Source organism: Ceratotherium simum, chromosome 15, assembly GCF_057802395.1.
Source record: "Ceratotherium simum simum isolate JZ-2026a chromosome 15, ASM5780239v1, whole genome shotgun sequence".
Classification (NCBI taxonomy): Eukaryota; Metazoa; Chordata; class Mammalia; order Perissodactyla; family Rhinocerotidae; genus Ceratotherium; species Ceratotherium simum.
In genome coordinates, this window is record NC_141914.1 from 15103998 (window position 1) to 15130032 (window position 26035).

General features: G+C 38.6%; 1 protein-coding gene across 1 annotated transcript in view; it reads right to left on the bottom strand.

The window, feature by feature from the left end:
- Positions 1–25193, bottom strand: part of BTLA (B and T lymphocyte associated) — a 32467-nt gene extending 7274 nt beyond the window's left edge. The window contains exons 1-5 of the mRNA XM_004436584.3: positions 24891–25193; positions 9517–9840; positions 2962–2997; positions 1674–1814; positions 117–163 (exon numbers count right to left, since the gene is read on the bottom strand). Coding sequence (XP_004436641.2) covers positions 117–163; positions 1674–1814; positions 2962–2997; positions 9517–9840; positions 24891–24978 — 636 coding nt within the window. The 5' untranslated portion in view covers positions 24979–25193. The remainder of the gene's footprint in view (positions 1–116; positions 164–1673; positions 1815–2961; positions 2998–9516; positions 9841–24890) is intronic.
- Between the last annotated feature and the right edge of the window lie 842 nt (positions 25194–26035).

The window sequence follows — 26035 nt, forward strand, 5'->3', positions numbered from 1 at the left end:
AGAACAGTGCCTGGCACATGGTGAGTGTTACATAGACTCATTAAATTAAAAAATATATAAATATTGACATGGTGTAACACAGATTGCATTTGTTCTAACAGATACATTGAACATACCAGGTTAATTTCCCCTCCTGTTGTATCAGAAGGCTCCTTTTGTTTCCCTGGAATTCAAAAAGAAAAATAAGAAACCAAAAGGAGTAAAGAAAAACACAAAATTCTTCCCCAATTTCCTGTAGCTTAGAGTTGTGGTAAGAATATGGGTTATGAAATCAGATTGCTTGGTTGAAATTCAGTCCCTAGAGCAGAGGTGGGATGCCTCCTCGCCCACGCTCACCCACTTGCATGAGAGAGACAGCGTTGTTATTAGTTTCGTCTTGTCTATTTGCTATGACTAGCATGGCACATACACCTCAGTTTGCGAGAATTATGCTGCCCATTCTATTCACTGGTTCTTCACGTCTCACTCCAGAGAGACCTACAGCACATCCAAGAAGGGGCAGAATCCAGCACATCATTTTAAAAAGGCTGGAAATCCTTGTTCTGGGGACATTCTATACTCAGTGCTAGACAAACTGCTGTGCTATCACCTACATAGCCAGGATCTCCTACTGCCAGTTCACTTTGGATGTGGTGAATCAAAGTATTATTCCTGCCTCTTTCTCTGAAGTTCTGAGAGAAGTTCCAGCAGCCTTAAGAAAGGTGGTAAAACGTGGAGAGGGACCATGGAAAGAGCCTTGGAGTTGCAGATGTGGAGTTGGGGTTACAGAATGTTCCCTCAGTATTCTGAGAAGGTCTGGAAGTCCTCACCACAAAAAACCAGAAGCACTTTTGCCCAGACAAAGTTTTCTCTTGGGGCAAAAACAAGGGTTGCTCTGTCTAGCTTAGTTTTTATAGCTACACTGTGGCTGCTATTGTGGGAAAAGGGATGGGAGAAGATGGCAGAGAAGAAGAAAAAAACAGAGAACTGAGGTGATTTAGACCAGAGCTAGGTCAGAATTCTCCATACATCTCTCTCTTACTGTGTTTAAGTGTTCGCTCATGACAGTGAGGGGATTCTTACAAAAGCAGAAAGGAATTGTTTTCAAAATATCACACCTCTCCCATCATAGCCAAACCCACATTTTTCAAATGCGTTATTGTTGGGTGAGGGTTCGGTTAAAGCGTGTGTTTGTGATGGCAACAGAAAGTACAGACGTATGAGTTTCCTCCGGGCACATTGAGTCTTCATTTAAACAAGGGTGTGTACGACTGGCATGATGTGGTGTGGCTGTGAAAAAGAGGATGAGACAGACTAACTCAAATCAGACATGTTGATCTGAGATTATTTCCACCTCCCTTTCAATACCGTTCAAGTTTAGAAGAGCTTCTTGTCAAGCACACCTGATTGACACAATTAGAATGAGTAAGTCCCAGCAACGTGCCCTTCTTACCACAACCCTTGGCTGGAGCACTATGCTGTGGTGAGCATGCCTCACCTTGACTAGAGGGGACCTGAATTAATCCATTTGGCTTTGTGGTAGAAGGATGAGTTACCCCCCAGGAAATCATTATCCATGGTTTGTCGCACAATATTGGGAAAGAAAACAATAGGAACAGACTAAAAATCTATCATCCCTAGTAATTTAACCCCAAATGTGTGGCCCAGAACAGCAGAGGGAAGATGGAACCCACCTTGGTGCCTTCTCAGGCAGCAGACCAGGTAGAAACAGGTAATGAGCAAAGGCAATGCCCCCAAAGGAAGAAAACCATAGAGGATCCATCGTCTGTCCACGATCTCTTCCACGAAGGGTGGTCCTGAGACACTGGTTGTATCTGAAATGTTAGTCAATTCTAAAGACATTAGGAAATTTGAAATATATTAGGATTGGCAAAATGCTCCGCATTGTCAGAACTTGAATGAAGGAGACCTCTAGCTGATGCTTCCATTTCCCTTCCAGGCCTTCCCCAAGAACCCCAGGCCTCAGCACTCTCAACCATCTCTTGCTTTCTTCCTGAGCATATGTGGGTGGCTCTGGGTTATAATTTATCTTTTGCAAAAATTCTTTATTCTGTAAAACAATATCCATAACAGCTCTCAGAAAGCACTTTACCAAGGCCTTTCACTTACATTTTTTTATTTAACTCTCTTATTTACCACTTAAGAAAAGTAAGGAAGCCGTTATTTTTATCCAGTCCCCTGCCTTGAGAAGGGTATTATTGTTCCAAGATTTGCCCAAAATCAGACAGCTTAGTGAGTGGCAACTGGGACTCAAGTCAACATGTTTCTGCTACTAAATTAAAATTCCTTTAACACAATGCTTTTTTGTTGTCTCATAACTCTTTGGTATCTCCAAATACCAAATACTTTTGAGATCTCCAAATAACTTTAGTATCTCAAGATATGCTTTGCTGGGCATACAGGTGGTGCTCATTATTATTGATCAATGTTTATGTGCATTAAGGCACTGTTTGTCCATGGTAGGTTGAAAGTTATTAGTGGGTCATGAAACAATTTAATAGGTCTCAAATAACGTTGAAAAAAATGAAAGATAACAGAACAGAAAATATTAGAAAGCACCACATCTTTAATTTTATACTTGCATTAATTTTTTTAATGCAAGAAATCTTTATTTAGAAATATATGAACATATATATATTCACTTCTCCATACGCTTGGTTTTAGGGTAAAGGTGGTTAGGAGCTACAGGAGCCAGGCGTAAAGGGGTTTGGTAATTCAGAGCGGTAACAAATGTTGCATTATTCATGCTGCAGCTGTTGCTTATGTTGGAGGGGCAGCTAAGTCATTGTCAGGAATGACAGACACAGCTGTCTGGGGGAGGGGTATGCTGTGGTAAGGTTCCCACAACTGACAACGTGATACAAACAAATCCACCTAATTAAGAACATCCAACTTTTATTACTTCTCCAGTCAGCAAACAATCTAGTGCCCTTAATTTTATTTGACTAGTTTGATACTTACTTATTAGAGGATGCTCTGAACTATTTTGAGTCCATTCTGAAATAGAAAAATAAGGTAAAGAATTGAAATTGGTTGTGGAGATAATGAAGGTATATACTCAGGTATGTCCAAAATCAGAGCCAGTCTCTGAGAGATCGCCTGCCTTTGCACACTAACCGAGAATCCAACAATCCAGCTCAAAGGCAATTTGCATAATTTGTAGATCATCACCTCAAGATGATGGACACAACATATATCCTGGGTTTATTTTGAGGCTCAGAGAAAGAGCATATAATTACAACACAACCTTTATCTGTCTGCTTTCATTCCCTCTTCCCCATTCTTTGAGTACAAGGACATAATACAGCCTGTATGACACCTTCCGGCACTTGGAATGAGACGCACGTTCAGCAGGTGCTCCAATTGAATGTGAAAGGCCAGGAGGAAAGGATGCTTTAAATGACATGCGGAAACAAAGATTGTGCCTCTCACTCCCTGCCCATTCATACCGCCCCCACTTTCCTGCTAAGATGATGACCACCTGCCTTTGTGAAGTTCCTAATCAGGGACTGACCAAGCGCAGGTTGGGGAGGACCGAGTTGCAGGCCAATGTATGTTCCAGTGACTGTTCCCAGCTCTGTCAGCTTTTCCCCTGGGACTTTGCTTTGCAAAGTGCTTTTCTTCATTCTGGGAGAATATTGCTTTCCCAACAGCATCCAAGCCCCCACTCTGTTACAGCTCTGTTCTTACATGGATAAATTCTTGAACATAAAAAAGTGAAGGAGGGCCGGCTCTGTGGCTTGGCGGTTAAGTGCGCGCGCTCTGATGCTGGCGGCCCGGGTTCGGATCCCGGGCGCGCCCCAAGGCACCACTTCTCCGTCCAGCGCGGGGCCGAGTCCCACGTACAGCAACTAGAAGGATGTGAACCTATGACATACAACTATCTGCTGGGGCTTTGGGGGGAAAAAAATGAATAAATAAAATCTTTAAAAAAAAAAAAAAAGTGAAGGAGAGTCAGATACAAAACAGAAAAATTTCCAATATGCCCTGTGAAAGATATTTCAAGGGGAGAAAATGAAATATTTTTTAATCACACCTCCAAAACTGATTTACGGAAAGCACTGTCCATAATTTAGGAGTATATTTTTCTCCTCACCTCACATTCGGTTCACTGAGTACTCCCAGGTACAGAAGGAAAAAGAAGTTTTCTTTGACCCTTCCCTTGTTATGTTTGTTTTCATCACTTCATGAAAGGAAAATCCACACCTAGTTCAAAGCCACTTCTGAAATAACTCATTTGAATTTTGTGAAGGAAAAAGCAATGACCAGGAAATATGACACAGTTCCTGCTTGCCAGGATGTTATAATCCTTCATAAAGACATTTTCACACACTACTACAGTAAGTGATGAATGAGAGGCAGAGACCTTAAATGGTATAAAAATTGATAGAAAAGAGATGTCACTTCTTGCTAGGGTTAACATGGAAGTCTTCATTAAGAACTTGCAAAATGAGCTGGGCTTGACAGGAGAGGTGGAATTTTGATAGGTGAAGGCATATGAATGAGTGCCCTACAAGGGGTAAGAGCAACACAGGAAGGACCATGCTGGAGGTTTGGCAATGGCAAGTAGGGCTGTTAAGCTGGAGTTGAGGAGTTCTATCCAGAATCCGGAAACAATCCAGAAAGCCAGGTGAAGATGGACTGTGGAAGGCCTTGAATGCTGGTTAACAAATAGGAGACCAATATTATAAGCACTGAGGAGGTTCTGCAGGAGACCCAATAAAAGAATGACATTATGAAAGAAGTTTATTAGGCATGTTAAGTGTATTAGGAAGGTTTTTGGCTGAAATGGACCAAAATGGCAAAACACTAAAAACAAGGCGTCCATACAATTAATTGGAATGTATAGAAGGAGATAATGAAGGTCTAAGATGCTCATAGAAGATGTAGGAGGGAACAAATCACAGAGTGGAAGGCCTTTGACAGACAAGAGTAGAAGGCCAAAGCCAAGTCCTGGGGAATTCCCAATGGGAGGCAGGAGCATTGACTAACAAAGTGATAACAAAGATGTGAGAGTATAAAATTAGGAAAGTAGAAATCTTCAAAGGAAAACTTCAAAGGCCCTTAATGTCTCCCACGGAGCTCTTAGACTTTCCCTCTCACACTCTGTTCCGTTCAGATCCTAATAAGCACATTCCCTCAGGGCACAGGCTTAAGAGGGAACACCGGTTCCCTTTCCCTTGAAGTTAGGCCCCCTCCTCCCCAAAGGAAACATGGTTAATCCTAATTCCAGCCCTGACTTGATCACAAGAACGTGCACTTTTATGCAAACTTTATAAACTCTGCAACCATCTGTAGTCGTCATGGAAGAACCCAAATATGTAACAGAAGAGAAACCATAATACTCCTGGCAATCTTCTGTGTCATAAGTGATTATTACCGTGCCTCTGATCCCAGCTAAATTCCTCCCTCTTGTACAGAAGCGGTTTGGTTCCCATGAAGAAAGACTAAATTACACAAGAAGAATTGTCTTCCAAGGGAGGTGGACTCAATGCCACTGCATTTAATTTTATTATACATTATATTAATGTACATTATATAAATTATTGAAGGGCACTTAATTATTTTATATTTAATAGGATAACTAATATCATCCTGGAAGTAATGTTTTGTAGGTTTTGCTTATTTTTATCATTTATTTTTCCAGTTAAAAGAAATAATACTTAAAAAAATCAGTATTCTATCTCATTATGTGAATTAATCTTGCAATTCTCTCCAGAAAGCATTCATTCCATACATGCTCAATATGGGCTTCTCCAGATTGTTAAAGGCAACTTTTTCACTTTGCATAGATTGTGTTCTTTAATTCATTTACAAAGAAATATTTATTGAGCATCCACTATGTGCTAGACACTATGCCATCTATTTGTAGAGAAGCAAAGCTGTTTAAGACAGAGCCTCTATTCTAGAGAGCTTTATAAGTCAGTGCACGGATGGTTATAGGCAATAGCATTGAGTTTGACCTCAAATTTGCAAAAGCAGAGTCTCCAACTCTGCCATAAATCCCTTCTAGATTTCTGTGCCTCATAGCAGAGGTTTGCAGCTAGCACTGGAGTACTGAGCATTCCCTCAGGGGGCTGCTTTCAGAGATTTTAAAGTGATTTAAAGCATTTTAAAGGGATTTAAATGGGTTCCTTCATGGGGCTACTTGAAGAGAGTTTAAAAACTGACTCCAAAGTGTGAGTATAAAATAATAAATTAGTTTCTAAGAAACACAAAATGTTTGCATTCAAGTAAATGGTGTACATAGGAGTAATGATATGAGGCTGCATATAGATTCAGACATGCTACCACTGCCCCAAACTTCTTTGATATTTCTCTTTTGTAATAACCTTCGAGGTCAGTTTACAAGCCACAAAAGAAACTCCACCTCATTTCTTATAGTTAAAAGGTGATCTTTTATGATCCAAATATATTTTTTGTTGTGGTAAAATACATATAACGTGAAAATTACTATTTTAATAATTTAAAGTGTACAATTCAGTGGTATTTAAGACATTCACAGTGTTGTGCAACCATCACCACTGTCTAGTGTCAGAACATTTTCATCACTCCAGAAAGATACCCTGTACCCATTAAGTAGTCACTTGCTAGTCTCCCTTTCCCCCAGCCCCTGTTAACTGTTAATCACTTTCAATCTCTATGAATTTTCCTTTTCTGGGTGTTTCATATAAACAGAATCATACAATATGTGATCTTTTGTGTCTGGCTTCTTTTACTTAGAACAACGTTTCTGAGGTTCATCTATGTTGTAGCATGTATTAGTACCTCATTCCTTTTTACGGCTGAATAATATTCCATTGTGTGGATATACCACATTTCCTTTATCAGTGTATCAGTTGATGGACATTTGGGTTGTTTCCATTTTTTGGCTGCTGTAAATAGTGCTGCTATAAACATTCATGTACAAGTTTTTGTGTGGATATATATTTTCATTTCACTTGCGGTATTTACCTAGGAATGGAATTACTGGGTCTGGAGCAACTATGCTTAACCTTTTCAAGAACTGTCAAACTGTTTTCCAAAGCAGTTGCACCCTTTTACATTCCTACTGGCAATGTGTGAGGGTTTTGATTTGTCCACATCCTTGCCAGCACTTGTTATTTTCCATTTTTAAGAAATTCTAGTGGATGGGAAGTGGTATCTTATGGTTTTGATTTACATTTCCCTAATAACTATTGACATGGAGCATTTTTCATGTGCTTATTGGCCATTTGTATCTTCTTTGAATAAATGTCTATTCAAATCTTTTCCCCTTTTTTTAATTGGTTGCTTGTCTGTTTGTTATCGAGTTGTAAGAATTCTTGATGTATTCTGGGTACTAGTTCCTTATCAGACATGTGATTTGCAAATATTTTCTCACATTCTGTGGGTTGTCATTTTACTGTCTTGGTAGTGTCCTTTGATTCTCAAAAGTTTTTAACTTCGATGAAGTACAATTTATCTATTTTTTTCTTTTGTTGCTTATGCTTTTGATATCATATCTAAGAAACCATTGACAAACCTAAGATCATGAAGATTTACTCCTATGTTTTCTTCTAAGGAAACATAGTATTATAGTTTTACATAAACATAGATTTTATAGTTTTATCTCTTATATTTAAATATCTGATCCATTTTTACTTATTTTTTTGTATATTGTGTGAGGTAGAGGTCCAAATCATTTTTTTGCATGTGGATATCCAATTGTCCCAGCACCATTTATTGAAGAAATTATTCTTTTCCCATTGAATGGTCTTGACACTCTTGTTAAAAATCAATTGACCAAGGATGTATGGATTTATTCTGGATTCTCAATTCTATTCTATTGATCTGTATATTTATCCTGATGCCGATACCACAGTTTCGATTATTGTAGTTTTGTAGTAAGTTTTGAAATAGGGAAGTGTTGGGTCCTCCAACATGGTTCTTCTTTTTCAAGATTTTTTGGCCCTTCTGGGTCTGTTGCAGTTCCATATGAATTTTAGGGTCAGCTTTTCCATTTCTGAAAAAAATGTTGGTGGGATTTTGATGGGGATTGTATTGAATCTGTAAATCACTTTGGGAAATATTGCCATGTTAACAATATTAAATCTTCCAATCCATGAACACAAGATGTCTTTCTATTTATTTACGTTTTCCTTAATTTGTTTCAGCCATGTTTTGTTCAGTCTACAAGTCTTGCAGCTCTTAGGTTAAATTTATTCTTAAGTATTTTATTCTTTTTTGATGCTATTATAAATTGAATTATTTTCTTAATTTACTTTTGAGATTGTTCATTGCTAACATATAGAAATACCACTGAGGGGCCGGCCCGGTGGTGCAGCAGTTAAGTGCACACGCTCTGCTTCTGCAGCCCAGGATTCGCAGGTTTGGATCCCGGACTCGCACAGATGCACCGCTTGTCAAGCCATGCTGTGGCACGTCCCATATAAAGTAGAGGAAGATGGGCATGGATGTTAGCCCAGGGTCAATCTTCCTCAGCAAAAAAGAGGAGGATTGGCATAGGATGTTAGCTCAGGGCTGATCTTCCTCACAAAAAAAAAAAAAAAACACTGATTTTTCTGTTGACCATATAACAACTTTGTTGAATTCATTTATTAGTTCTAATAATTTTTGTGGATTTTTAAGGATTTTCTATATATAAGATCATGTCATCTGTGACTAGAGATAATTTTACTTCTTCCTTGTCATTTTGGATGCCTCTTATTTCTTTTTTCTTGCCTAATTGCTCTGGCTAGAACTTCCAGTTCAATGTTGAACAGAAGTGGCAAAAGCATATATCCTTGTCTTGTTCTTGTTCTTAGGGGGAAAGCTTTCAATCTTGCACCATTGAGTATGATGTTTGCTGTGGGATTTTCATAAACCAAATATTTTTTTACTCTCCTCTACTTCTCTCTCTTTTTTTTCCATGTTGCATTCGGCTTGGTTTTGCCTAGCTAAACCTCAGTCGGTCCTTCCTCTGCTGTTTGAGCCTATTGAGGGCCTCTGGAGGGGGACTGGTGAGGCAGCTAACGCTATGAATATTCCCAAAACTCATCAGGGAGTCAGGTTATTTGTGTGCTGTTTGCCTTCTGTGCAAGCTGTGAACTATTAACAAGTGTATAATTGTCTGAGCTCCACGAACATAACTTCAAGGAATTATTTTCAGTAAAAGTCAAAGACATAAAAATGGAAGAAAAAAGAAAAGAAAACAAAAACAGAATAGAAAGCTGTCTACTACTATTGGTATTCACTTTGTAATTTTTTCCACATTTCAGTGGTCTACTTTTGGGCTTATCAAATAAATTGTATACCCCATAAAGGCAAGAACAATAACTTTTATTATATTTTTCTCTACTCCTTTCTAATTCACTCACCCCTAAAACACTTACACACACACACATATGTGCACATACATCACAGTCTGTGTGGTATGGCAGCGTTCTGATGTTTTATGAGTTCAGTGTCTAACGTAATCACTTGAGAATCTGGGTCCTCTTTTTCCTTGAAACATAGTGAGAAAAACATTAGATAGTCTTGGTGTTGAGAACTCACCTGTCACATTAATGGTTACTGAGTGGCTTGCAATGAGTCCAGATGGAATATTCACAGAACAGCGGTATGATCCATTGTCACTAACAAGCACTTGATCAAAATGAAGAACAAAAATGGAACTATTGTTCCTTACTTCCCAACTCGTGTGTCTCTGAGGTGTATTCCCAAGATATGAACAGCTTTGTCCTTCGAGCTTGCACCAGGTCACGTTAGGTCTGTTCGCACAGTATTTTACAGGACATTCCAGTTGCAATGGATTCCCTGCTGACACAGTGTGTATGGAATATCTCTTAATGTAAAGCTGTACATCACATGGTTTTTCCCCTGAAAGATGAAAACAAAATTAAAATCAAATCTGACCTAGAAGGAACAGATATTTGCCACTTCAACAAAGATTTTTCAAGCATGATTCTATAATTTTCCCAAATAACATTTTTCAGTAATTAACCCTTGCTAACAGAATATCTAGCACATAGTGGCACAAAATAAATATTTGTTGGAAAAAACTAAAATAAATAATTTCCCCAATTGTTCAATAATTTCCTCAATTTCCAAAACATTACTGATATTTTTATTATAAAATTATATTTTGTTTTATTTTTATTCAGTTTATTTTATTATTCTGCAACTAGCCCAATAGGTAGCAAATAATAATAACAATTTGTTTTTAATTACTTATTACATTCCAGGGGTTGTGTAAAGCATATTAAATATTTTAACTCATTTAATCCTCACAACAAAAAAATGTGTTATTATGAATGCTTTTTTACAGATAAGAAAACTGAAATAATAAAGAATTTGCCTAAAGTTATACACTAATAATTAGGAGAATCAAGATTTAAACGTGTACTAGAGTCCATTACTCTATAATTCATTAACCATTCCTCTGTAATGTTTCTTGAGTAGTAATCACATTTTCTATTACTAGCTCTGGTATATTCCAATAAGTGAGAGAGAGAAATTTTGTAAACAACTATTTCCCTATAATACTTGGCATTAAAATTTTTCTTTACTTGTTTTTCAATGGCTTTAACATTGCCTTGCAATTTTTTCCATGACTTTTTCCACGGGAGACAGGCAACTCAAGATAACTGTCTGAAGATAAGATGTTCTGAGATAACATGAATTTTTTATGTTTTCCCAGTGGGAGGAGAAGCAGCAATCCACCAGTTCTTGAAGTTCTGCCTACTGGCCCAACATACAGGAAATACGCCTTTCTTTGCTTTGGTAGGGAGAGATTTTCCTGGAAACAGATTTTTCTATTATCTTCTGCGCACCTCCAGTTAGTAATTATCTTTGTATATAAAATGTGCAGCATAGAAAAAAATTTAATTCTCTATATTATTGAATAAGTTCTGTTACTGTTAACTTATCATGAATGTATGTACCTGGTAACCTCAACATCTGGAGTATAACTGAGAACCAAGATACATGAAAAAGCAAACAAAATAAGTATCGCAAGATCCAAATTTTATCTCATTTTTTGGACATAATTTTTACAATTCCATTATCTCTTCCTAATTAGCCCAGAGGGCATAAGCGTGTTATACAGAGTAATATCTACATTCATAATGATAAGATTGAATCAACAATAAAACTTTAAATTATGTTTAATATCATCCACTTTTAAAAACAAGGAAGTGTTCAATATGTTTTACAAAGAATTTCATCAGAAATGGTTATACTTCAAAAAATGTTTTGGCCTCCAAAGGAGAAAACTTCAGTTACTTGGAATGTACATTTATGTGGATTTATTCACTCTCTGATAATTGCTGGTCTGTATTGCCTCTTTTGAGACTCATGCACGTGAGCATGAGAAATGGCGCCATTTTGACAACCACTTAACCTTTTTGCATCAGTTACATCATGAGTGTATATAAATCATGGAATATTCTACTCAGGAACTGGGAAAACAAAATAACTAAAATAGACCAAGATTCCCCTTAGTTAAAGACTTTGTAGTGATTTATATCTTTTTATTTTTCCAGTAGAGTTAAGGCTAAGCACATAGTCTTAAGAATGTTTTCTCTTTAAGTTTCTTTTCGTACATCCTTATAGTTCTTTCTTGGCTCTGTTTTCCTCTATTTTGATCTGCTCTTTCAGCAATATATCCAAGCAATCCCCTTCATTCATTTCTTTCAATAATCTTCAAGCAGTCTTCTTAATAGATTCATAGTATCATAGGTTATAATGACATAAGCATAATTGAGATTATAGACAAAACTCGCTCTTAAAGGCAAAGAGGGCTAAGGGCTAGTCAGATGTTAAACCAGGAGACCACTTTTAGCCCTGTATTCCACACACTGCTCTACTTATAATGTTCCACTTGATTTCTGCATCCTTGCCAGCATGAATATTCTCATTTTTAACTATTTCCTAACACCCAATAAACCTCTCACTATAATTTCTGCTTACATCTCATCAATCCCTGCTCAGAATAATTATAACCTGATTGAGTCTTCAGGAATTAGATGGAGACAAGAGACTTGCAGAAAACTTTTAGAATCTCTGTGTATTTATATATTTATAACTGCTTTGAGATCTCAAACAAGTTCACTTTAAGACTTCCTAACTCAGTTGCATCTGAAGATTCGGAATAAAAATGAAAGCAAATGAAAAGCCAAGTTATGAGGATGAGGTTTTCAAAAAATTGAAGAGAAAGGATGAGGTAACTTACCAAAAGGAAGTGCCTAACAATATGACACCTGGATGTGGTTAGACTAATCACAAAAAAAGCAGTAAGATTGGAGTTGGATAGGCCAAGTGAAACTCTGGTTTCCAGAAGTCCATTTTTCTACCAAAAGTTAGTAGACTACCTTAGCCTCCTAACTTCACTTTCACTTACTTGGATAAGTCAATCATAGTTTATAGAGCCTATAACTCTGTGCCAGCATTGTGAAAAACAACAAGATCATTACAGACAAAGACCTTCTTGCCCTCAGGGAGCTTACCATTAAATTGGTGAGACAAAATTAACTAACAAGTCCACTTTTCTGGAATAAATTTACTATCTACCACTCTTTTTTTCTTCAAGTTTATCTGAACCTAAAGCAAGGCTCAGAGGGATCTTGTACGCCAGTTGTTAGGAATAAATAAGACAAGATGCCTCCTTTCAAGGGACTTGCCTTCTAATGGGAAATAAAGATGCTTGACAAATGGGAGAAGGAAATAACGCTAGAAATAGGTGCAAACTCTGCTTGGGTTTGCAGAAGATTAACTTCAGCTGAGACTGTTGGTGCAAGTCTTAATGGAAAGGATATATTTGAGCTGAACATTAATGAATGAGTAGCTTTTTGATAATCAGAGCAGTGAATGGGACAGGGAAGGTATTTTAAGACTGAGGTAATAGAAGATCAAATGCAGAGAGGCCAGGCATCTCATGGCAGATTAGGGAATTGATACACACATGGATCATGGTTTTCTGAAATAGTGACATGGAGACCACTGGTTGTTTCAGAATAAATGAATAAGTATTAGGTGGGAGAAATTTAAGCTTTGCTTCTCCATGAGAAAACAGAGCCTGATTCTTTGGGGATATTTATAAAGTTCATGTAAATAGCTGAAAATGAGAATATTCATTTGAACACGATTGTTCAAATGCTAGCTCGTTGTGTGATGTTGAGATAGCCACCCAGTCTCACTGGCCCTCAGTTTCTTACACAAGAAACTTCCCTCAGTGTGTGACCGACACTATAAAACCACTTCTGAGTCTCACTATTACAATGTGATACCTTTTCATTTAGCCATTGAGCTGTTACGCAATGCTAATAGCACAACTGAGCATCCCTTCTAGTTTCAGCATTTTATGACTATATGCCTGGGAGAAGTGCACAAAATGGGTTAGGAGTGGAGAAGAAAGCTAGCTGTTAGTCCTGGCCACATCACTGACTTGCGATAGGATTATAGAAACATCACTGTGGTTCTCGCATATTCCTATCAGCGGGGTGAGGATCATTGACTGTCACATTCACTGGCATAGGAATTTTTCTTTTTTTAAAGATTTTATTTATTTATTTTTTCCCCCAAAGTCCCAGTAGATAGTTGTATGTCATAGCCGCACATCCTTCCAGTTGCTGTATGTGTGACGCGGCCTCAGCATGGCTGGAGAAGCGGTGCGTGCCCGGGATCCGAACCCGGGCTGCCAGCAGTGGAGCTCGCGCGCTTAACCACTAAGCCACGGGGCCGGCCACTAGGAATTTTTCTTGAACAGAGGAATGAATAGATGAATGCAGGCTTGCCAGCAGGCATTAAAAGTCATCAAGAGTACCCTCTCTTTGTACAAAGAAGTTATTAACACTTACCATCTCCCTCAGACTAAAACTAATGTTTAGAGTGCAGGAATGATGCACTCAGCTAAATGGCACAATTCTAATTTTCCATCTGACAAGTAAGTTGACAATTTGTTGCTTATCCTAAATTATGTATATCCATCTCATGACACTCAGGACAGCCAAAGCTGTCCCCAAGGGATTTGTCTTGCCAAATAAACACTTTTTGAAGAGGGATGAAGATCACACTTGCTTTTGGCTGGGACTTATCAGCCTACATTAGTTATTGTTGTCCCTGCTGTTATTGTTCCTGTTGTTTTTCTTAAACATTCATATCTAACGGTAGGGAATTTTAATGCTAAAAATAATTAAATAAATACGTGCAGTAAAAGGATGAAACGTCCACCATCCCCAGGCTCTCATACAATGAAGCATCCCTTTTTAAGTCACTGACTGTAGGTTTAGGAAGTCTCTCATTTTAAAAATGCTTATGAAAATCACTACTGTATTATTACCATATGTATATTTCACAGTCAGGATGTACCTAGCATATTTGGTGCCCAGACTACATCATTTTTAACAACTCTCTTCTTTATACAGAAAAATATTTTCAGAAATAACCATGAAGTGATACAAGCAATAAAATGGCCAGAAAAGAAACACAGACTGTGGATATTTTCTTTCATTGAACTCCATATATAAACCCATGTAAGTTAAAAAAAAAAAAAAGGAAAAATTCACAGCTATTTATTTAATAATTTTTATATCTACCTGAACAGTATGAACTATGATCCTTTAGTTAAAGTCTGAAATACTAATTTACATAAATAATTTTCTAGTAACCAACAAGTAAATTTTATTAAAACTGAAATTATACAAAAGATACAATTTAGGCAACTACTAAGTTGTGCCACTGATGTAAATTTTATTCTCTGGATTCATTCTTCAATTTTAAAACAATTAACACTTTAAAGAGAAGAATGTATTTCTATTTCGATTGCAAAGATACTAATCAATAAAAAATTACACCTCGCAGTTGATACTGTTGCACTGTTCTAAATTTTGAACAAGTAAATATTCAAAATGATTGCATAGAATGAAAGCAATAAAACTGCTCACATTCTGTTTCTTTGTTTCTACAAGCACTGTGGTGGTGATGTTTTTTTAAAATCTATTGTTTAAATGCAGGAACATGTACGACCACAGGGACAGGGGGCACTAACTGCCTGGGACAAGCTCGAGTGATTCTGAACAGTATGAATTTGCTCTGAAATGGAACATATGCAGCTGAATTTGTATGTGTTCAGGGCCAACTCTAAAACTAGGAAGTTTTCTGAGTTAAGTTTCATACAGAATGCGACATTTATCAAAGGGGAAGTACTGAAAAATGTGCAAATTTGAATCCTACATACGTATTATTAAAACGCAGCACTAACCGTAGTAATTTTTTAGAACTTAGACCAAAAATATTTTTAGGAGGAGGAGTATGTTATCACTGATATTGTTCAGAATTGCTGGTACGTGGTGATAATTAAAAGTAGACCAACGTTTAATTGCTTTTAAATTCTGTACAGACAATGTACTTCCTTAATGTCCACATCCTGGAGTGTGGACATCCCACTGTCCATGGCTGGTAATGTGACAGTTTCTAGTGCAAAGGGGATGCAGAAAGAGGCTTACATTGCTCTTCAATTTTCCCATCAGATTTTTCTTTGATTATCTTGGATAAGATGCAATCTCTCAGAGCTTTCAAATCTCCAAAAGGGAGAGGGCCCTTCTGGCTGGGTCAATCAGTACAGGCTTCATGGAGGAGGTTCAATCTTCTCTGTCCCAAACCCCACCCTGGGGCAAACCTAGTTCTCCTCCCATGATCACAGTGTAATACCGTCATCTACCTAATCACAGGGGGCAGAACCTGGGAGCCAGCTTGGTCTCTTTCCCCTTTACTGCCCCGTTCCATCAGTCACCAAGTTCATTCAGCATCCAAAATATCTTTCAAATTTGTTTCCATGCCACTGCCTTAATTTGGACTCATTCTATTTCACGTGGATTATTGTCAGCCTACCAACTAGTCTTCTACATTCCAAACGTGGCCTTGCTCCCCTCCCCCCACCCCAATCCATTCTCCACGTCACTATCACAGTTTGCATTCTTAAAATGAAAATCTAATTGCAAGACTTTTTTCCTAAAACCCTGCAGAGACTCTTTAATGCCTGCAGGAAAATGTCCAGACTTCATCAAATGGCATTTAGCCCCTGCCTTCTTATGCAAACTTACTCCACCCCCATGCTTCAGCAACCCAAGTCCTCTTGATATTCCCCCTGGCGAATGTCCCGTGCTATTTTATGTGACATGCGTCATTCTATTACAATTAAATATTTGTTTGTGCATCTGTATTTCTATCTGGTCTATGACCTTCTTGATGGGATGATACATATCTCTGCAGAAGGAGATAGCCTTAGAAAAGGTATGAAAGTGAGAAGGTATGAAGCACTCTGAGACCAAACAGAAAGAGCTACATGAAGAGAAAAATGTCCTGTTCACAACTCTGACTAATGCTCTCTGTGCACTGAGGGCACAGAGCAGACACAGCCTAGTTCTTAGAGAGATGGGCTAACAGGCACTGAGATGAAGAATGTATGCATCCTCAACATACCCGGTAGTGGTTAAGTTATAACCACTAAAGAAAAACTAGACCTCACAAGTATGCAGTGTGGGAAGGCCTGATTTATGTCCACTCAGGTGTGATATTCAAAATATTTAGGGGCCGGCCCCGTGGCACAGTGGTTAGGTCTGGCATGCTCCACTATCGTGGCCCCAGTTCATGAGTTCAGATCCCAGGTGCAGACCTACACCACTTGTCCACCATGCTGTGGTGGAGACCCACATACAAAATAGAGGAAGAATGGCACAGACGTTAGCTCAGGGCTAATCTTCCTCAAGCAAAAAAAAAAGAAGAAGAAGAAGATTGGCAACAGATGTTAGTTCAGAGCGAATCTCTCTCACCAAAAAAAAATAAAAAATTTAACAAGCGACACTCCATGGTCACCCAGACACTCAGATCAGTCAATCAGAAAGGCATGCCAGCCACAAACAACTACACAATCTAGCACCTTCCAGCTGAGCAAGGGTAGCTGCAGGTATAAATACCATCAGGAGCTGAAGAGGGTAGGTAACTTGTGAAAGCTATTAGCTCTTAAAAAAAGGGGTTTGTGTTTATGAATCTTAGATAAAATACAATTATTTCATTTTTTTTGAGGACAACCGGCCCTGTGCTAACATCTGTTGCCAATCTTCCTCTTTTTTTTTTTCCTCCCCAAAGCCTCAGTACATAGTTGTATATCATAGCTGTAGAGTTGTAGCTCTTCTATGTGGGACGCCAGCATGGCTTAATGAGCAGTGAGTAGGTCCACGCCCAGGATCCAAACCGGCAAACCCCGGGCCGCCGAAGTGGAACATGCAAACTTAACTGCTACACCACTGGGCCAGCCCTAATTATTTCATATTTTAAAGAGCATATGCCTTGTTTATAACTATTACCATGAGGAAAATCCCAACTGAGACTCACTCTCCACTGAAAAATCTTTCCATATTTATGAAAAGTTCAAAATGGTTAGTTACAGTCTCTGAAAGAAATGAATGACTAATGAATGTAGAATGCCTTAACTTGAGCTAGACAGAGTTAGAGTTGAACATAAAAGTGTAAACAAATAATTTCTGAAAAACTAAAATGATTATGAAAGGTACGATATACCAATAATTTTCTGCGACGTGAACCTGGATTTCAGCTTCTATTAGAAGATACTATGGTAGACAAACAACAAACAAAAACTTCAGACACGTGGTGGGGAGGCTACAGAAGGAGAGAATCTTCAGACTCAGGGGGAAAACAGGCCTCCAAGGATGCTGATGGTGTAATGAGTCTTACTTCACAGGGCTGGCATGATGAAGGGCAGGGGAGATATGATGACCAGCAAGAAGGGACACAAGTGCCTCTTCCCTTGCAAATTGGTGCCGGTTTAGTGGTCCCATGAGGCAGTGACTTGAGCATAGCCAGGGCCAATCCGTGCACAGCAACAGCATCCATGTAATCACACATCAAAGATCCTGGAAGGACATCCATCTGCACAGCCTTAGGGAATCACACGCACAGCAGCAGGAGCCCACACGGCACACTTCCCATCATAAGCTAGCTGGCGTAGACTCAAAAAATCAGAAATGTGGTGACAGGAGATGAGGGTGGGGGAGTTCCAACTCATACAGACGCCACTAATTTAATGTCATATTATGTAGTATTGATTAAACTTATTACTCTAACTCTGTGGTAAACAAACCCACTACACAAGACAGATATTCCCAGAGGTGCTAGGAATTCCTGGGGAAATTTGATGCACACATATATATGTTAAAATCAGAGCTTCTATTGCAAAAGGTGACCATTGTTAGTTTAAAGAAAACCCTGTGACTTGATTTCAGGGGTACAATGAAAACTGACTGTGCCTTAGTCCCTACTGTGAGATGAAAGATATTCACATACCTCTACCTGACAGACAACATGAAATGTAATACAGATCACAGACATAGAAGCAGTGTGAGATAATAGTTTAAGTTTTTCTTCTTCTCTGTGGATATTGTCTGATATTGGTCTTTAGACAGGGTTAAGCATCTCTTCCCTGTCTAAACACACACACACATGCACACATACACACAAACATACACACACACACACACACACACAGAGACACTCATGTAATGTAAAGTTCCTTTAGCAAAAACAGAACTGGAAAGAATTAACTTCACACCAAGCATACACATGGTATGAATCCATATTTACTCCCTTCACTTAAAAAACAAAGACCACGAAACAAGAAAATTGAGAGAATTGTCACAATCATTTTCTATTACTATTTCCTCTTTAAAAATCTCCTTTTAATGGCATGTGAAACTGTTCTTTAAGTTCGTTTTCATGTAGTACTTATTTAGCACACTTTGAAGCAGTTTATTCTAGGGCTGGAATTTCTCACAGTGTGATATGACTATTTGGAGGGAAAATTTGAAGACTATCTTTTCAATCTAGTTATATTGAGCAATTTAAGACTTTAAACCATATATCTCTTGGTTTTATCTAAGTTTGGGATAATTCTGAAATTGTTTTGCCTTGAAACAGTCATTCTAGTGTTTGCCATAGTTTTGTCTCACAAGTAGCAAAGCTTACAAAACACCTGTGCCATTTCCTCTCTTCGAGGTATTAAAGAACAGGACAAGCCAAGAGCTTTAGCGATCATCAGGTCAGATAGCACATGGGTAGTTTGTCACATTTGGGAGATCACCTCCAGAATCACTGCTTCACATTCATTGCCACTTGCTCACAGGTACACCGCATCTCGCATTATCCAAGTGCTATAGATCCATTCTAGATCCTCCTGACCGGAAGAAATTACAGGATATGACTAATATTTTTTGAGTTCTTATTATGTGCTATTTACTTTTAGGTACCATACATATATTGTTTCATTTGATCTTCACAATTTTACGAGGTTAGTTACAATTATTATCTTTATTTATTTATTTATTTTTGCTGAGGAAGAGTCGCCCTGAGCTAACACCTGTTGCCAATCTTCTTCTATGTTGTATGTGAGCCACTGCCACAGCCTGGTCACTGAGCGACAAGTGGTGTAGGTCCACACCTGGGAGCTGAACCTGGGCCACCAAAGCAGAGCACATGGAACTTAACCACTAGGCAACCGTGACTGACTCTATCATCTTTATTTTTAAGTTGGGGAAACCAAGTATTAGACAAGCTAAGCCACTTGCTCAACATCACCAGCCAGTGGGAGGCAGAACCAGGACCAGGATGTGAACCCAGGCATGGCTAACTCCAAAGCAAAAGCTCTTATCTGGCTGGCAGGGTGATTGTGAAAGTAAATGGAACATATAGGAAGAGTTCTTAGCACTATGCTTGGCTTATAATAAACAACAGTAAATGCCAGGTGTTATTATTTCTTAGATAGGATGAATTTAGGGAAGTGACACAGCAATTGAGAAATGCCTGTAGGTGGCAGAGACAAGATGGAAACCCAGAAAGTCTGCCCCAAGTCCCTCTGCTCTGAACAGTTATTCCCAGCTGCATTCAGGGATCAGCAGTGATGCATAATGACTGGTGTGTACATCAGGCAAACAAATATAATAGAGAAAAGGCAATACATCTCATAGAAAAATGTCCTTTTATCTGAGAGATGAATTCCTATAGAATTATACTAACCAGCAAGGCTGGCCTTGGTCAAAACTGGGAAATAAAAAAATCTTTGTCTTTGGATACTTTTCCAAGCTTTCTCTCAGTAGTTTTTAATTATATTTCTACCAAGTGACAAATGTCCCCTTGCAGTTCTACCCTATTGGTCACTGCATTTGTCTCCCCAGGCCAGAGAATTCACATGTGTTCCATTCCTTCAGAGTCCTGCCCACCCTATGTGACAAGGATGAGCATCCATTGGGGTGTTCACTGGCCAATGTGTAATTATCTCCCTAGAATAGCAAAAGTTTTTAGCCAGTTTAATGAGCCCTAAAGAACGATGATCTGTGTTGACAATTTAGAGACTAGTTCTGGCCAGAGGAGACTTTGACTGCCTGCTACAGGTGGGCCCTGTCCTTCAGACATGCTAGGCCCTCCACCTTGGTCACAGTGCCTTCAGGAAGAAAAGTAGGGCAGTAAAAGCCTAGAGCATCTCTTACAAGCTGTGGATCAAAGAGAGCATTAGGCATTTAATCAGAAACCAACATGGGTATTTCTAAATATTGCCTTCAGTGATAGAGTGGTTACTTATGATGCTCACAGTAAAGTGTAAGTTATGTGTTATTGGAAAGACACAGAGAAAGTCCATCCCCACCTCTTTCATAGATACTTCTTTGCCTTCCTAATACATTCTACTACAGAGATCACGCTGAAGTTCACCAGCATTTTCAAAGCTGTAGAAGATAATTAACAATATCTATGTGGGTAGAAACTGCCAATTGTCCCCCAATATTAATTCTCCTCTTCTACTATCGTAAAAGAAAATTAAACGGGGCCATTACCACCAGCTAGAACCTAAATGCCCCAGCCTTCCTGATAGCCACTTCTGGACAATGGGCTGTTTGTGACGTATGTGAGTTCCAGGTTGTGCTCATTAGATAAAGACGGCCATCAGGAAGGAGAAAAAGAGAAGTTAGAGAGCTCCACCAGCTAAACTTGATGTTTCCTTATGACTGGCCTAGAAGGCCCTTCTAACACGCTCCTGGACTCTGTTTAAAGGGAACCTGAAATGCTACATGCTTAGATTCTGAGCATACTAAAACGATACCTCTGCATGTCTACACAGAGACATGCGCACACAATTTCTTCTATAGAGATAAGCATGTAAATCAGAGCCTATAACCAAGACAGGATACTAGAAAGGTGAATAATATTGAGCTTATTTTGAGGTAAGGGGATGGAGAACATTAGAAAAGTGAAGCAAATTGCATATGATACAACAATTCGCTGACACAATAACTCAAACGGCATGATTCCCAAAGTATCATCATTTCTTGGTGACTGGGGATGATAGCAGATAATGATATCAAGAGTTATTTGTAGACTACTTTTGTCAACCCCAAAGGAAAGATGGTCTCCCAATACTGTTTTAAGGGAATTATTAAGCAAATTAAATTTTGGACTAAAAGGAAAAAAAAACATTATTAGCTAAACTTACACAGAACTTAATGTGTCAGGCACTCTTTTAAGTGCTTTAAAGAATTAATTCACTTAATACAATAACCCTATAAAGTCGATATCACTATGTCCTCATTGTTTAGATGAGGAAACTGAACCAGAGAGGTAACAGTCACACAACCAGTAAATGGCAGAGATGGGATAGTGATCTCTGGCAGTCTGGCTGTGGAGTCTCTGATCCTAACCACCCCACGACTGCCTCTCCAAGAAACAAAGCAAAAGGTTGATTTCATTTTTGGATCTGATTACAGATGCCTGTGAACATTTTTCTTTCAACAATTCTGAATTCTAAGTAAAGGTGAAACTCACAAATAGTGGAAATTAAGTAGGAAAGTCCCAGTGAAGCAAAATAAACAACATTTGACTTCAACATTACAATAGAGGAAATTTTGATAGCAGGACAGAGGAAGCAGCAATTAATTGAAGAGCTTCTCAGTGCAAGGAAAGTCTATTCAAGGTTATTATCAGCGCAGGGGTTAGTCTTTTCACACCTTAATCCAGGAAATCATGCAGCTGCAGAATGTATTCCGAGATATTAACACAAAAGGGGGTCATATTTTGTGGCAGGCATTTTCGTAATAACAATGCACAAGCATTTGGCAAAGACAAAGAGAGCTCTATCTCTAGAATACCATGCGCACATTTCAATAGAAATAAATAGCTAGAGCCATAGAAACAAGCCTGATAAAGACATTGTGCTACAAACTAGAACTTCACAGAATGATAGACAGATGCAAAGCACTTTCTGGCCTAATGTTTGTGCTCTGACCCAAGGATGTGGCCAGTTTGGGGTGGAGCAACACAATCTGCATGGGAGGTGGGGTGTGGATCCATGGACCACGCTGAACCATCGCAATAAAGGGGAAAGAGGACACAGACAAAACCCAAATGGACACTTGGCTCTAACTACTGTGTTCTCCAGGGAGCCAAACTCTAAGTGTCCTCTGGTACTAGACCATATTAGGATTATTTTTTATCACAATAAGCAGTGATCCATCAAAGATTTCCTACTGCCTTCATTCCGGATCATATATAGTGCCAGGCAATATCCAGACATTAACTGCAGTGCTCCCGCCTGATGGAAGGTGGACTCCTCGGTTGATCCTCAAATGAACAAGTGGTCCAGAGCCTCACAACTGGAGCTGCTCATTGACGACTGGGTAGGGGTGTCTCTTCCTGCAGCCTAGTTCTTGTCAGCATAGCCTGTCCATCTGTCCACGAAGGGAAGGTGCTGACACTTCTATTACTTTCTTCAGGACAGAAATCTTAGGCTAGATATTGAGGGGCAGAGTTCCCTCTAATTTTTTTGAGAAACACAAAAAGCAAGCAAGCATAATTTCATTGTAAAGAAGGACCTGGAACAGGGAGTTTGTAGAAATTACATTTTTCCCAACCTTATTATGGATGCAGCCTCATTCCTGAAAAGAGGCACACAGACCTCACATTGCTTTGAAGAGGGGCAGGAAAATTTTCTTTTAACTATTTTGAAACTTTGCCAGTGTAAATGATGCAATAATTGAGTAAATCATAGAAAATCCCCAAGATATAAAGATTAAAATTAATGTGGTTTTACGGGATAGAGCCATCAGCTCTGTCTGGGAGAACAAATCTCACCAAACATTTATCTCAACCTGTATCCTTAATTTAATGCAAGTAGTGTGGCAAGCCATCAACCACTATCTAAGATACCTGGCCAGTACTTTGTCCAAGGCTTCCCTTGGACAAAGGAATTTTCATTTTCCAAATAATTTGATATTTTGGGCTAAATATATTGCACAATTTATTTGATTTATTCATTTTGTTTTGTTTAACAACTCAACTATTTTAAATGATAAGGCTAAAACTTACTTCTCATTTAATTGAATTTTGTGGAAGTTGCTTGGTGAAAAGAATATTGGCAAAAATACCATTAACACTTATCAAACTTTCAGTATATGCACTTACTCTGCCAAGCACTTTACCCGTGTTACTACATTTATCGTCTTCACAATAGGCCCATAATTTAGGTACAATTATTATCTCTCTGTTACAAATGAGAAAACTAAGGATAATAAACAAGGATCACACAGAAAGCAGCAGAGCCAGTAAATGAACCCAATCCTAACACCCGAGTCAATTTTTGTAAGCACTCTGGGAGGGGGAATAGAAGGTCTACCCCATTCCCAGTGTGATATAGCACTGAAAATTCTTTTACTTCACTTCACAGAGAATAGTCTATATATTCTTCAAGTTGGTATGAATTCTGTTTAATAATATCTGACTCCAATTGTAGCTGTGTGATTGTAGGCATCTGATGGAAAGTGAAAAATCCAGTTAGCCATCTAAGCACCTAAGCAACGAAATACCAAATACCTGCAAACATAAAAATGCTTAGAGGATTGAGGGAATTTTTACTTTGTATCTAGTTGTGTGCTGTCTTGGCATCACGAAGACAAATTTAAAACCACACACTTCTAGAATTGAAGATGACATTCTATAGGATTTCAGCGACCATATTTTCTGATTTAAATCCATAGCACACAAACTGATACGACTATGTGTCCTTGTGGGGATCACAAGACAGGGTATTTGAAACCAGACCTGAGGAAAATCAGAAATTTCTGCTGGCTATTTGCAGTCCTTCCCCCTTGACGATAAGCAGGCCCCTGTGTCAATGTAAGGGAGCAAGTGAACTCACCAGAAGGAAGAAATTGCTTTTTTGTCTGCATAAAATCTTTGTAGAAGTGGCCAAACGTCATCTATCCAGAATCCATGCTGTTTTCTGCGTCAAATGGCACCCAAGTAGGGACCATTCTCTTTCAATATAATAGAAGCAATGGCGGAATGCTCCAATCCTGTATTTCTCAGCATTTTCTCATTCAGTATTCTCAAAGCACACACCCCACTGAAGCAAGTCGTGAGATTTTACTTAGCGACATTATTAAAGAGTAACCATGGAGTCAGCTATAACCCCAGTTATCCAACACCTAGCCTACACAACTGAGCACTACAACACTCTGCTAGCCTCAGTTTGGAAAGAATAAGCTATTTATTCACCACCAGTACGGCATCCAGAGTATTTTTGCTAGTAGTCGTGATAAATTTGTACTTTACTATTTATAATATCCACCCAATTCTCTTTTCTTATCATCAGAACATGTTTTTTAAGAAAATCAGCCAAGCCATAATTTGAATACCATGTTCTAATTTGGTTTATGTCCTATAACGTCTTCAGTGAAAAAATCTAACTACTTGGTTTCATCTACCGTTATCCTCTTGACCTAAACACTACATCCTACTGAGATCAAAAGAGGGAAACATTGCCTCCTACACCCCCTGAGAAATAAAACAAGACGTAATCTGAGTAGCTGCCTTACCGTCGATACTCCAGATGCCCAAATGTGGGATCAGGAAGAGGACCCAAAACAATTTCCCAATTCCAAGCATGGCAGGTGATGTCTTCATTTCCTGTGTATATCAAGGATGGAAAATCTTCTCAAGCAGAAGGCTTCCCTTCCTCCCCTGAATTCTTCAGGTTTGGATCAGGTCACCTGCCTCAGCGACATCTGTGAAATAGAGAAGAGAGGAGGTGGGAGAGGACAGTAGGAAGAGCCTGAAGAGTTTCTGAAACAAAGTGAACAGAAAGACTACGTGGTACTCTGCTCTGTGGTTTTCTTTCTTGTCGCATTGGCTGTTCACTTTCAAGTGTTCTGATCTGCAAAGCAGCTCAGTCCTTAACTTCTCCTTCCGCTTACCACCTTTTTTGCCCCACACTGAGGTTTTTCTCATTCAAAGTTCAGTGAAATGAGCAATTAAACTCTAAAGAAATCTTTATTGTTGCAATCTTTAGGTTGAGATTTTAATCAAATCAAGGTCAGGAAATTCACGGTAAAAAGTACCTATGGTAAGTATACATTTTCTCCCTTCTCATAGCTTGTGATTACGAAACTTCTTTTATGTAAAAGATTTTAGATTTTTCTTCCCAAATATCATGTCACAGTAAGATGAATGCTTATTGTCATTAAACCAGTGGAGATTTGTCTGAGGTTATGGAGAATATGAGTGACAGGAAGCACTTCCTCAACAGATGAGGGAAGGGCAAGTGTCTTTAATCTGTAGATAAATATCAGTGGAACAAGATCATCGTTAGTATTGGCTATATGTTCTCTCTAAATAATAAAGTTCCGAGCTGAATGACATCTTGAATAGCAGTTAAAGGAAACTTCCGTTTTCAACATTCTTCATGTGGTTATTATCTGGATTAAATAGAATAGAAACAATAAAGGAAGAAATGGAAAAGTTCAAGATCAGATAGCTCAGGGTCGACGTGGGACTGTTTTCTCCAAGGCTACTTTTAATAAATAGCTTAGCTTCTAATCATAGAAGCTAACTAACTTTGCACATTTAAGATTCCAAATGAGAAATCGAAATTTGTGATATCTGTGGTCATTGACAGAAGTTGTTTTGTAAGTCTTTCTCTCAGAGGTTGGTGATTTTCTTCCAAGGCCAAACTTCAACAGTT